The 14,705-nt window shown below is 41.8% G+C and overlaps 1 protein-coding gene across 3 annotated transcripts in view; it reads left to right on the top strand.

The window, feature by feature from the left end:
- The window catches only part of LOC131356717 (phosphatase and actin regulator 1-like), a 112,267-nt gene that overhangs the window by 55,996 nt on the left and 41,566 nt on the right, over positions 1–14,705 (top strand). For 2 of the 3 annotated variants that reach the window (XM_058395904.1, XM_058395902.1), the window contains exons 3-6: positions 8,097–8,177; positions 10,810–10,938; positions 11,846–12,049; positions 12,730–13,012. In XM_058395904.1, coding sequence (XP_058251887.1) covers positions 8,097–8,177; positions 10,810–10,938; positions 11,846–12,049; positions 12,730–13,012 — 697 coding nt within the window. The remainder of the gene's footprint in view (positions 1–8,096; positions 8,178–10,809; positions 10,939–11,845; positions 12,050–12,729; positions 13,013–14,705) is intronic. The other variant, XM_058395903.1, reaches the window with a different exon arrangement.

Below are 14,705 nucleotides of genomic sequence, written 5' to 3'. Positions count from 1 at the left end.
CTCTCTCTCTCTGTCTCTCTCTCTATCTTGGCTGTGATACTATAGCCTACATATTGGATGCTAGTGAATGACAGATGGCGTCCTACTGTACAACAGCTTAACATTTCTTGATTTAAAAAAATTTAAAGGTGTGAAAATCCCAGTTTTTCTTTTGTTTTTCCTTCTGGAAGTTTGTTTGTATTTAGATCATGGTCTTGTCAGTCATTTTATAGACACCCCCCCATCATTTCTTTATATCCTTTATATTCTATCTCATTATGAGAAGTTGCATGTTTATAGATTTGTTTTCCTTGCTAATCGTTTCTGTAGTTAGCATGACATTTTGTTGGCTTTGTGAAACTGCAGGAGGGCTCAGGGTTTTCATTTGTACTCTTAACCTTACCCCCCCCACCACCACCACCACAAATAGCAGCAATCCTACCTTTAATGCAATTAAAACATGAATCTGTTCGAAGATTGGGAAGAGTTTCTTGACTAGCCATACAGAAGTTTTCCAAATCTTATCATGATTTATCAATACACCTGTATAAAAGTCCTTAACCTAGGAAATAGGGAATGAACAAATGATCTTATAAGTCTTCCTAGCTTTGGTCTTGAAAGCAAATGATGTAATGGATTTGGATGTACGTGGCTCCATGCTCGCTAATCTGAAGTGAATTTGCTCATGGCACGACACTGTGTTCAGTTTTAGTCACTACGCTTACTAATGCTGCTCAGATTGTCCATGCCATTTCATTCATTAACACGGCGATGAACACTAGACTCTCTTGCAAATGGAAAATGAGTGTACCTGATATCTGTATCTGTATCAGTGATCGATACCGATTAACTCTTATCTCTGCTTATTAATCTTGGTGAAGAAATAATCACAAATATATATTTACCATCATTTGTACACTGGTTTAATAAACCTCCTAAATCTCCAATGCATGCGAGTCTGGAAAATAAAATGGTGTTGAACCTTGAATTCATCAGCAGTGTGACCTTCTCAGAAGTAGAGCTCTTCTCTAATTTGGGTCACAACCATGCAAATACTACACTACGTATGAGGAGTGAAGAACTATAAATAAAATCATTTTCAATCCAGTAAAATAAGCTTAACATGTAGCACCATGTTTTGATGACTTTAGGTTGGTGGGTTTCTATTAAATTTGCTATATCTTAATAGTGTACATTTCTGTATCCCACTTCCTGAAGAGGTCATTATCAAAACTCAGTCAGTCTTTGTGGAAAAACAATGATGCTTTCAAACTGAATAGCTTTGGATAATCTGTGCTCTGTGGTGTTCTTTTGTATTAGACATTTGCTCTGATGACTGGCTCTCTGACTCATATATATATATATATATATATATATATATATATATATATATATATATATATATATATATATATATATATATATATATATATATATATATATAAATAAAATATATAAAAATGTAATGTGATTTTTTTTTTTTTTTTTTTTTCCTCTCGCAACGACAAGTCTCTGTTTTCTATGAGCTTCTCTTACATATATCTGTTGGTGGATCTGACCTAAAGTCTTCGTGAGTCGTCTGTGGAAAATGCGATTGGAAAGAAAATGAACTAGGATGAATCACTGCCATTTCTTTTTTTTTACAGTTTACTTCAGCAGTTATTAAATGCTAGACATGAGCTGTTGGTTTACTTTCAATCTCCAGAGTCACTTGGGGAAAGTAAATGTTTGTGTGCATGACATCTTTCATCTGCAGAATCATGTTGATATCTTGTGTGTATTGTTGTTGTCTTATAAGGCATGTGTTCGTTCGCTAGGTCCTGAGATTAGCCAAGTTTATATATTTTATTTCAATCAAAAATGTGTGCTTATATAAGAACTTGGAAAGATTTAGTAGAGTTCATGTGCAATTACAGCATCACTGTGTAAGACAATTTACTCTTACTATTTAGCCCAAACGTTTCGATCCGTAATTAGCAGTTAGACCAGCTGTTTCCAATTTAGTCCCAAGATGTAGGCCAACCACTTGGTTACTATTTATTTCCACTATTTACTTCAACTTCTACATGTAGTTCAACTGTTACCATTTAGTTCCACTGTTTCCATTTGGCTGTGCCATTAACATTTAATTCTGCATTTAGTTCCATTTAATTCCACCATTATTCCTAAGTACTATCATTTAGTCCAACCTACAGAATTTAATCCCACCATTTACTCTAAATACTATCATTTAGTACAACTTTTAATCCCACTATTTACTCCAAGTATTATTATTTAATCCAACGATCAACATTTAATCCCACCATTTACTCCAAGTACTATCATTTAGTCCAACCTACAACATTTAACCTGACTGTTTAACCCAACCTACAATATTTAGTCCCACTATTTGCTCCAAGTATTATCATTTAGTCCAAGCTTCAACATTTATCATTAAAGTATCAGAGTATTGCCATTTAGACCCAACCATTTAGTCCCACTTTTACCATCACAATATTTTATTTTTAAAAAATACTTTACTATTTGGTCCAACCATTAGCATTGTGCATTTGTTTACTGTTAGCATTCATTTCATTTGGTCCACTCATTATAATTTGGCCCACTGTTTAGTTCAAGTTTTCTTCTTTGCTTAGATCCAAACATCTATAACTTTTATTAAAGCATTTTGTCCCACTGTTAGCATCTAGTACAACCTCTTATTTCTATTTACTCCTGTTTCAGATTATTTCATTCAGTTCTTTTGAATCAGGAAATATAGGACCATCCTTATGAATCGTTCCAGAATGTTCTATATTACACCATTTCTGGCTGAGATTTGCATTTTTAAAGAGCCCAGTTTGTTCTCTGAGGAGCTTCCGGAGAACATGCTAACCCAAAAAAACATGCCTTCCTGTCTCATGTGCAGCCCGAGGCCTTGCATAACATCCCATAATGTACCATACAAGCAGTTTAGCTAGCCGAGTTACATCATACACCTCTTGCTAATTACTCTTGAAATTTCTAACCTGGCAGAACGACTGTTTTGAGAAGGGCTGGTAGATCATGTAACATGCAGAAGGTTCTGAATCACAGAGTCTGATTCACTGATTAACAGTCAGTGACATTTGATTTGGACCTCACCTGCCTGAATGATCTACATCTGGCATCCTGGTCATGACAGACATTTGAAACTGTGAGAACTCATTAATAGTCATAATTCAAATGAATTCACATGAACTGGAATACAGATCAATTTCTATGCGTGTATGCTGTGCAAACCAACACATCCGCACCATCTGGGAGAACTCCGGGAGCCGTAGCGAAGGTATCATGACCCAGAGGACGGTGTATTCTTGGCACAAGATTTTGTAGCCTCATTCTTTGAGTTTGAATGGGGTCTATTCAAGATGGTTTCTTTTATAGACTTTGACATTTACCTGGTTTACAAGATGCTGAGCCCAATATCTCATTCCTTTATATCCTCATGCTTCCCCCGTTTTCGGTAAAGATTGTTCCTCCGAATGACCATGAGTGTGATGATGATGGTGAAAACAAACCCATTTCTTACAGATGGGCTGAATTAGAACCTTATTGAATTTTACAGGAGATGTTTAGCAGCCGCTTCTACTTGTGTAGTCCTGCAGCAAAGTGGAAATGGATTAGGAAAGGGACTGGATAACTTCCCAGAAAATACTAAGAATCTAAGCTTATGAAATTGTCCCACTTTTATCATGTTTATGGTGAAGACGCAGAGCAATATAGAATCGAATATCTGCTTTTATAGATTATTTAACTTATACATGTATAATGTTTTGAACTTGATTCCTAAAATGCCTGATGTAAATAAGGAAAGTTTGTTTTGGCACAATTTAGCATCATTCATTCCACCATTTATTAGTTGCACCATTTAGTCCAGCCTTTACAGTTTAGTCCAAGCGTTGAACGTTAGTCTACCTTTTTAGCATTTATTCCTGCCGTTTAGGCCAAACTTTCGCAGTTAGTCCCACATGCTATTCCACCATTCCCACTAAATCCAGTTATTCCAGTACCAACATTTGATCCAACTATTGATGTTTAGTCTCACTGTGTGTCCAGAATGTTTCCAGTGTCCCATGATTTGGTCCTACCTTTTAGTACATCTATTACCATTTAATGTCACCATTTAGTTTCATATTGGTCTGACCATTTGCTCCCAATATCAGCAATTGGTATCACTATTCCACAGTTCAGTTCAGTTCAACTGCCATCATTTGGTCCCACAATTTATTTCCCCTATTACCATTTAGTCCCAGTAGTACTATTTATACCTGTCATAGTTTAGTCCAATTATTATTAGCTAGTCCCAACATTAATTTCCACCATATGGTCAATCTTTTACCATTTGGTCCCAGCATTCCCAATCCCTGTTCGGTGTCGCCACAGTGGATCGTTTGGTCTGCATGTTTCGATTTTGGCACAGGTTTTACACCGGCTGCCCTTTCTGACACAACCCTCCCATTTAATCTGGGCTTGGGACCGGCACTGAGTGTTAACTCTTCAGTGGCTGGGTTAGCTCCCTGTCCGGGAATCAAACCCAGGCCACGGCAATGAGAGCACAGGATCCTTCCACTGGACCACCAGGAGGCTCGCTAGTCCAGTTATTTATGCCAACTAATTTAGTCCCACGATTTGAATCCATCTATTATTATTTAGTCTCACCATTTGTCTGAATTGTTTCCATTGTCAGTTGTCCATTGTCGTTGTCCCAGTGTCATGTTATTTGGTCCTACTTTTCAGTACAACTATTACCATTAAGTCCATCTGCCGTTTCGGCTCACCTTTCATTGTTCTAACCTGTTATTTAGGCCCTCCAATTAGTCTTACCATTGTCCAAAATGTTTTGCTTATCCCCACCAGTTTGTCCCCACCTGTTATTTCATTGTCAGTTGGTCTCACAATTTATTGCCAATATTACCATTGAAGTTTGTCCATTTAATAGCTGTATTAAATGATTAGTTCCTCCATTTATTCCAACCTCTGACATTTTGGTCCAGGCAGTATTGTTGTGAAGTAGCTAGACTGTGCAGTAAAAAGTGCATCATGCGAATAAAAATGTCCAAATGTGCAGGACTGCAAGCAGCAGTATGGTCTAGGATATGAGCCCAGCACCACACAGGACAGAGACGGTTGTATGTGCTGGTGGGATTAGTACCAAGTGATGGTGCGGGACGTTTTGTCCCATGCTTACCATTTAATCTCTAACTGTTTCTCACTCATTTAGGTGAGTTTGCTAACCTTTTCTATATGCATTTTCTATTAATGCATAGACATCCAGTATAGTCTTGGGCATAGTGCATATACCACACACACACACACACACACACACACACACTCTTCCTCTGCTAGTGTAGTTCGTATTATTTCTCCAGCCTGCAGGGGAGATTTGTGCACAGCAAGCAGAATTCTCCACTTTTCACTTTCTTAACTTGTTCCTTATTTGCATAAGCAGATTTTTGGAATTACTAATGTGACAAAAAGTGGCGTGTTTCAGAGGGCGCGGTGTGGTAGTAGGGGGGATGGAGATAAAGTCCCTCAGCTGCCACGCTCTTAAAATAGCTCAGCCGTGGCACTGAGACTTGGCTGCAGCGCTCTTTGGCATTACTGTAAGACTTCGCACGTTGCCGCACCTGCTGGCTTTTTTCTCTTTGTATCTTTTGTCCATTGAATTGAAAACAGAATTCATTTATCCTGTGTGTGTGTGTGTGTGTGTGCGCGCAATAATGGACTTTCTTGCTTGATTTCAGGGATCGGTTGTTTATTCCTAGAGCTGCAGTTCATTTGCTTGAGTTGTGATGTAGAATTTATCCATTCAACAGCATCAAAGCAGTTTTTCTCGAATACTCTATTGTGCTTTTTTTTAATAGAAAGCTACTTAAATTGGATAAATAATGTAAGATTTATGAATGTTATTCCTATATGTACTGTAATTATACTCTTCCCTGTACCTACACCAGATGACCCCTAATTGACCAGATGGACAGATAATAAGTGACACTGCTAGTGGACATCACTGGCATGTTCATCACTGTGTATCTCTGTTTTTGATAGAGGGGAAGAAGACTGGCTCTTGGCGATGTTCACACATTTGTATTGTTAGTGTTTTGGGAAAGTCCCAGGATACTAGTGAGTGAGTTGTGAATGTGGAATCTGAAGAAAAGATGGATAGATAGAGATTGATGGATATATAGAGATGAATATATAAAAATGGATAAATAGTGTGATATATAAATGGATGGTTGGAGAGACAGAAATGAATTGATGAATCGAGATTAATGGATGGGATTAGATTGATATAGATGGAGATGGATGAATAGCTGGAAATGTATAGATTATAAAGAGGATTAGATGTAGAGAGATATAGATATGAATAAATAAATAGATGGAGCGATGGAGATGGATGGATAGAGATGGATAAATTGACAGATATGTAGATTGATAAATGAATAGTTAGAGATGGAGATGGATATATAGATGGTGATGGATGGATAGATATAGAGATGAATAAATAGATGGAGATGGATGGATAGAGATGAATAAATAAATTGAGCAATAGAGATGGATAGATGGACAGATATATAGATGGATGAATAGATAGGTGGAGAGATGGATGGATAAATGGATAGATAGATAGGTAGATGGGTGGATAGGTGTGTGGATGGGTGGATAGGATAGGATGGCACAGATGGGATTGGATAGGATAGGATGGCATGGATGGGATTGGATAGGATAGGATGGCATGGATGGGATTGGATAGGATAGGATGGCATGGATGGGATTGGATAGGATAGGATGGCATGGATAGGATAGGATGGCATGGATGGGATTGGATAGGATAGGATGGCATGGATAGGATAGGATAGGATGGCATGGATAGGATGGCACAGATGGGATTGGATAGGATAGGATGGCATAGGATAGGATAGGATGGCATGGATGGGATTGGATAGGATAGGATGGCATGGATGGGATTGGATAGGATAGGATGGGATTGGATAGGATAGGATGGCATGGATAGGATAGGATGGCATGGATGGGATTGGATAGGATAGGATGGCATGGATAGGATAGGATAGGATGGCATGGATAGGATAGGATGGCATGGATAGGATGGCATGGATAGGATGGGATAGGATATGATGGCATGGATAGGATGGGATAGGATGGCATGGATAGGATGGGATTGGATGGCATGGATAGGATGGGATTGGATGGCATGGATAGGATAGGATAGTATGGCATGGATGGGATTGGATAGGATAGGATAGGATAGGATAGGATAGGATAGGATGGCATGGATAGGATAGTATGGCATGGATGGGATAGGATAGGATGGCATGGATGGGATAGGATAGGATGGCATGGATAGGATAGGGTGGGTGGAATGGATGGATGGATGGATTGGACCTATAGTTTGGTCTGCATGATCAATTTTAAGGGAGAATATTATAATAATAATAATAATAATAATAATAATAATTATAATAATTATAATAATTATAATAATAATAATAATTATAATAATAATAATAATTATAATAATAATAATAATAATAATAATAATTATAATAATTATCTCACCAATAACATTAGAGTTCAGTTCCTCTCCTCATGCAGCGGGTCAGACTGTCCACTACTAAAGTGTGACTCGGAGTTGTGAACGTCCACAAACTGTCAGAAACCAACAGAAACAGCGTGATGGTCATTGTTGTTTGTGGCTGAACAAAAATTTACTCCAGATGCCCTAAAGCACTTGTTCATGTTCTGGAGTCTGTATTCTATCAGAAGGCGTTTACGTTTGTTACACGTGAAGCATCCAGTGAAAAGAGACTGGACAGGAAGTGGAACACAATCCTGGGTTTTATTAGTAATAAAAAAAACTCTTTATGATCCACTATTCTGTGGGATCTTCTGATCTGATTGGTCAGAAGGTGTTGGTCAGCAGCAGCTCGGATAAGAACACACAGGTTTACAGTAATGACCCGGCTCTGATACGTTGGTGTTTTTATAGAGACATGCAGAGTGATGTTTCCTGTGTGGAGCTGTGTGTGGAGAATGTTTATGAAGTTAATGTGTGTGTGTGTGTGTGTGTGTATTCTCAGCTCTGGAGAGAGAGATGTCAGCGAGACAGAGCCGGGAGGAGCTGATCAAACGTGGAGTGCTGAAGGAGATCTTTGAGAAAGGTGAGTATGGTCATGTCTATTCAGCAGCATTGACCTTTCAGACTGGACACTGTTATATTACACAGTCCTGTGTACAGAACTGAAGTGTGTTCTTACTGGAATACAAGGTGTCTGTGTGTGTGTGTGTCTCTCTCTTTCTGTCTGAGTGTGCCTCTCTCTCTTTGTGTATGAGTATGTGTGTCTCCCTCTCTGCGTGAGTATGTCTCTCTCTCTCTCTCTCTCTCTCTGAGTGTGTCTCCCTCTCTGTGCAAGAGTGTGTGTGTCTCTCTGAGTGTGTGTGTGTGTGTGTGTTTCCCTCTCTGTGTATGTGTGTGTGTTTCCCTCTCTGTGTATGTGTGTGTTTCCCTCTCTGTGTGTGTCTCTCTCTGAGTGTGTGTCTGTGTGTTAGTATGTGTCTCTCTGTGTATGAGTGTCTCCCTCTCTGAGTCTCTCTCTCTCTCTCTCTCTCTCTCTCTCTCTCTCTCTCTCTGAGTGTGTGTGTGTGTTTCCCTCTCTGTGTGAGTGTCTCTCTCTCTGAGTGTGTCTGTGTGTTAGTATGTGTCTCTCTGTGTATGAGTGTCTCCCGCTCTGAGTCTCTCTCTCTCTCTGAGTGTGTCTCCCTCTCTGTGTATCTCTCTCTCTCTTTCTGTCTGAGTGTGTGTGTATGTGAGTATGGTCATGTCTATTCAGCAGCATTGACCTTTCAGACTGGACACTGTTATATTACACAGTCCTGTATACAGAACTGAAGTGTGTTCTTACTGGAATACAAGGTGTCTGTGTGTGTGTGTGTCTCTCTCTCTTTCTGTCTGAGTGTGCCTCTCTCTCTTTGTGTACGAGTATGTGTGTCTCCCTCTCTGCGTGAGTATGTCTCTCTCTCTCTCTCTCTGAGTGTGTCTCCCTCTCTGTGCAAGAGTGTGTCTCTCTCTCTGAGTGTCTCTCTCTCTGAGTGTCTCTCTCTCTCTGTGTGTGTCTCTCTCTCTGTGTGTGTCTCTCTCTCTGTGTGTGTCTCTCCCTCTGTGTGTGTGTTTCCCTCTGTGTGTGTTTCCCTCTGTGTGTGTGTTTCCCTCTGTGTGTGTGTTTCCCTCTGTGTGTGTGTTTCCCTCTGTGTGTGTGTTTCCCTCTGTGTGTGTGTCTGTATGTTAGTATGTGTTGTGTCTCTCTGTGTGAGTATGTCTCTGTGTATGAGTCTCTCTCTCTCTGAGTGTGTGTGTCTCTGAGTGTGTCTCTCTCTCTGAGTGTGTCTCTCTCTCTGAGTGTGTCTCTCTCTCTGAGTGTGTCTCTCTCTCTGAGTGTCTCTCTCTCTGAGTGTGTGTGTGTGTGTGTGTGTGTTTCCCTCTCTGTGTGAGTGTGTCTCTCTCTGAGTGTGTGTCTGTGTGTTAGTATGTGTCTCTCTGTGTATGAGTGTCTCTCTCTCTCTCTCTCTCTCTCTCTCTCTCTCTCTCTCTCTGAGTGTGTGTGTCTCTCTGAGTGTGTCTCCCTCTCTGTGTGAGTATGTCTCTCTCTCTCCGAGTGTGTCTCCCTCTCTGTGCAAGAGTGTGTCTCTCTCTCTCTGGGTGTCTCTCTCTCTGGGTGTCTCTCTCTCTGAGTGTGTGTGTGTGTCTGTGTGTGTGTGTCTGTGTGTGTGTGTGTGTGTGTGTGTGTTTCCCTCTCTGTGTGAGTGTGTCTCTCTCTGAGTGTGTGTCTGTGTGTTAGTATGTGTCTCTGTGTATGAGTGTCTCCCTCTCTGAGTCTCTCTCTCTGAGTGTGTGTGTCTCTCTGAGTGTGTCTACCTCTCTGTGTGAGTATCTCTCTCTCTCTTTCTGTCTGAGTGTGTATGTCTCTCTCTGTGTATGTGTCTCCCTCTCTGTGCGAGTATGTGTCTCAAAAAAGCGTACTCCCATTGTCCCCCTGATTAAAGTAATCTGATCCGAGTACGGCTTTGGGGTTTTGATGTAAAATGAAACCAGGAGTCGGATCAGACGTCTCTCTCTCTCTCTCTCTTTCTTTTTTTTTTTTTTCTTTTTTTTTCGGCACGTCCACCTTCTGATTCCCTGCATTATATTTGTTACTATAGCAACGAGGAGGATGTGGTGTGTGGTGTTGGATTTGGACACTTTGTGTTCATTCATACTTCTTGATGTGAAGATTCAGCGAGTCTGATTCAGAGTCTGATAACAGGCTGACGTGCCTGCAGACAGTGTGGGGAGCTTTCTTTGTCTGGTTTTGTACATTTTCTTTCCTCAGTCTGTAGAACAGTTACAGATCAGACTGGCTGCATGCTTTTAGTCGTCTGTGTGCGGGTGGGGGTGTGCGGGGGTGTGGGGGTGCGGGGGTGTGTTTTCAAGGCAACAATGAACTATACAGATTAGATTTGATTTAGAAATGGTAGTGGCTTGATTAGATCTTACACACAAACACACCTCTCTCTCTATCTATCTATCTGTCTATCTATCTAACTATCTTTTTACTTTTTTGTGTCTCACTCTCTATCTCTCACTTCCTATCACCCTCTCTCTCTCTCTCTCTCTCTCTCTCTCTCTCTCTCTCTTTTCCTCCATCTTTTCCTCATTTTCTTGGTCTTCCCATTCTGTTTGTCTCTGTCATTCTTTCTCTTTTCTCTTTTTACTCCTTGGTCTCTGTCTGTCTCTCTCTCTCTCTCACACATACACAGACTCGAGGATGGCTGTAGTGAAGCAGGAGGTGAGACTGGAGAACGGTCTGTGTGTGACACCCAACCCTTTAGAGAGCAGCCGAGCGACAGAGCTGCTACTGCAGGGACTGACAGACGGCCACGGGGCGGGTGAGTGGGAGGAGCTAAGGCTGAAAAAAAAACACAAATAAAAGAAAAAATCATGCTGAAAGAAAGAAGGTAAAGCGTCAGAATGTGTTCACATCTTCTCCGTGCCACAATCTCAAAAAAATGGTTTATTCCTGATTTTATAAATATCCCCAGGGTCCTAAGTTCCCCAGATTTATATCACTCATAATGAACACAGGACATTTGTTATCATGTGTGATTATAAATCCGGGGGAAATTAGGACCCTGGGGACATTGATACACAGATATGTTTACCAGTTTATTCCCTGTTTACACTTGATGCCGCTTTTCTTAGCTGAGTTTAGTTAGCAGGTTTAGTTAGCATTTTAGCAATTCGCAAAACAGCTATCAGAGTTATCGCTAACGTTAACCGGCTAGCTTGTTGCTAAGTAACTCAGGATCGTCTGTTAGGATCGTCGATTGCGTTAAGGTTATGGGTATGGTATGCCTATATAGACACTAGCGTAACCGGTGCCTGTGAGACTCAGGATCTTCTCCGCATCTCTGTTTCATTCTGCAGCGTGGATTTCAATCAGGAATCTGAAGCTCTTGTCTTCAGGGCAGCTTCATCTTCTGTCACACTGCTATCAGCTCTCCGGCTCTTAAAGATAATGATGCTGTGTAAAAAATGATCAAAGAAGGCCTGAAGGAGGGAGGGGCGGTTTAATGAAGGGCTCACGCGAGGGTATCATCAAGCTAAACCTGATGATGGAGCTTTTTTTTTTCTCTAGGTTTAGTTGGATGACCCTGTGGAACTTTCTCTAAACTTTTATCTTGTATATTTCAGCAGTTTACTCCGTCACGGAGAATGAATAGTTATGTAACAGCGACACTCTTCATCATCATCATCTTCCTCTGAGCACATGGTGTGTTTCTGCATTTCCTGTAGCTCCTCTCGAATTCCGGGCCTCCATGGAAGGCAGCGTTTGTCCTCAGGACCCCTCCATGAAGTCGTCCCTGGTTCTGCCTGCTAAGAAATCGGTGGTTTTTCCAGGCGAGGTTCAGGAGAACCCCGCGAAAGCCGCGCTCTTCCACAAGCAGCCGCCCGCTCTGCCGCCCAAGCCTTTTACCCGCCAGATCAACCACAGCATAGGTGAGGTAGAGCGCTGGGTCACATGACCACTGCTTCCCTTCAACCCCCAGATCCTGAAGGGTTCATGTGGGAGATGTGGATAGAGCCAGGTCTTTCTTCTTCCTTTTCTTCTTCATCTGCCTCTTTCCCTGTCTTTTTTTCTATTCATTCTTCCTTTTTCTTTTTTACTTCTGTATCTCTTCTTCTTCTTCTTCTTCTTCTTCTTCTTCTCTTTTTTCCTTCTTCTTTTTCTATTTCTTCTTCTGCCTCTTTTTTTTTTTTTCTTCCTCTGCTTTGTTTTTCTTCTGCCTCTTTTCTTTTGCCTCTTTTTCTTCCTTTTCCATTTCTTCTACCTTTTTTCCTGCCTCTATTTTTCCTTTCTTTTTTACGTTTTCTATTTTTCCTTCTGCCTGTATTTCCTGCCTCCTTACTTTTTCCTCTTCTTCTTCTGCCTCTTTTTCCTTCAACTTTTTTTTTCTTCTGCCTCTTTTCTTCTTTTTTCTATTTCTTCTTCTACCTTTTTTGCCCCTTTTTTTCTGACTCTCTTTCTTTTCCATATTCTTTTTCTTTTCTTCTTCTTCTTCTTCGAGACTGAAGTGACTGTGACAGCTCCAGGACTTTGTCAGAAGAGCAGTTGACGTATTCACTGATATCAGCTGATGTTTGTTGATCTTCCTCTCCCTCCTCTTCCTCTCCCTCAGAGCCATGTCAGACCCTGAAGCTGCCCTGCGTTCAGGGGAAACACTCTCCACCTCTTCCTCCTAAGAAAGTGATGATCTGTGTACCGACCGGAGGTCTGGAGCTGCCCGTCTCGTCCCCAAGCCCTCTCGCCACTTACCCCGGGAAGTGCACTCCCATGATGCACCACGGCAGCCTGGGGGGGCATCACGGACACCCGCACCAGCTGCAGTACGGCAGCGTGCCCAGCCGCATCATCGAGGAGCTCAACAAGACGCTGGCGCTGTCCATACAGAGGCTCGAGAGGTCAGTCTGGGGAAATGGAGGGTCTAGAGTCAGGGGTTGCCAGATATTAGCATAAATCCTGCAAATATTCCCACAGTCTGATATTTACAAATCAGCTGAGAAGAGATGAATATTAGATTAATATTAAGGAGAGCGTTCAGGTCAGGAGTCAGAGCTGCACTGTAGCTGAAACGCTAGCTTTGTTAGCATGTGAGCATCGCGTGTTAGCAAGTAGCACCGAGGTTAAGAGCATGTGAAAGGCCAGGTTTGGGTTTTTTCCTTTTTTTGTTTTTGTTTGTATTTAGGATCCAGAGCAGGTCACAGCTGGAGCGGAGCTGGTGTGTCATACATCACTTCATCCCTGACTCCATGGCCCATTTTCTCTCTCTGTCTCTCTCTCTCTCTCTGTCTCTCTCCTCCTTCTCTCTCTCTCCTCGTTCTCTCTTTCTCTCTCTCTCTCTCTCTCTCTCTCTCCTCATTCTCTTTCTCTCTCTCTCTTTCTCTCTCTCCTCATTCTTTCTCTCCATTCTCTCTCGTTCTCTCTCTCCTCATTCTCTTTCTCTCTCTCTCTCTCTCTCTCTCTCTCTCTCTCTCTCTCTCTCTCTCTCTCTCTCTCTGTCGTTCTCTTCCTGCGTAGCGTTTGGCATCGGTACAGAATTCTCGCACTGCCAGTCTCTTCCCGATGCCAAGCCGGCCACAGCTTGTGTCTGTTATGTAACTGATCACGGATCCAATTTGGCTAAAGAGCAATTTTCTTTCCTGAAAGATTCGGCGGCTCGGAAAGCAACGTTGCTGTCTCTCTGAGCCGCGCGCTGTCTCTCTGAGCCGCGCGCTGTCTCTCTGAGCCGCGCGCTGTCTCTCTGAGCCGCGCGCTGTCTCTCTGAGCCGCGCGCTGTCTCTCTGAGCCGCGCGCTGTCTCTCTGAGCCGCGCGCTGTCTCTCTGAGCCGCGCGCTGTCTCTCTGAGCCGCGCGCTGTCTCTCTGAGCCGCGCGCTGTCTCTCTGAGCCGCGCGCTGTCTCTCTGAGCCGCGCGCTGTCTCTCTGAGCCGCGCGCTGTCTCTCTGAGCCGCGCGCTGTCTCTCTGAGCCGCAGTCCCGAGTTTCATTTTATTTTAAAGCATTTGGAAGAAAACGTATGGGGGGTTTTTCTTACATTACCAAATCCAGATGAATGAATGAAATCGGTCCACTTTAAAGGAGCCGTGTGTCTTCCTGAAAAGTCTTTCTAAATTTCTCACCAGATTCCTTGGACAGAGTTTCTCTTCTTTTTACAGCTTTCTGGCCCAAATCATTACAACAACTCAATGTTTCTCCACATATTTCTTTTTTTTCCACAAATATTTTTATTTATTTATTTTAAATGTATTATTTAGGACATCTCTGTATGTTGTTCTGCCTAGAAATGACCAGAAATGCATTATTATTTTTACTCTCTTTATGGTGCAGTGCCTCTCAATGTTCTTTCTGTGCTCCTGAGTAAAGTTAGATTTAACTCGAGGTGATGATCTTCAGAGCTGCACTGATTTAATGAGACAGCAGTTAGGTGTGTGATGGCTTCTGTGCTTTTGTATTGACATTTAATCAATAACCTACATTTAAATTTACTCCTCTCTCTCTGTCTATCTATCTGTCTATCTTTTCCTTACTCCTATCTTTCTGTCTATCTATTTGTCTATCCCTTGCCCCCCTTCTCGCTCTCTCTCTCCCTCCCCCTCT

This window comes from Hemibagrus wyckioides, linkage group LG07 (assembly GCF_019097595.1).
Source record: "Hemibagrus wyckioides isolate EC202008001 linkage group LG07, SWU_Hwy_1.0, whole genome shotgun sequence".
NCBI classification, from domain to species: domain Eukaryota; kingdom Metazoa; phylum Chordata; class Actinopteri; order Siluriformes; family Bagridae; genus Hemibagrus; species Hemibagrus wyckioides.
The sequence above is the reverse complement of the archived record's forward strand: the minus strand, read 5'-3'. Positions and strand labels throughout refer to the sequence as shown.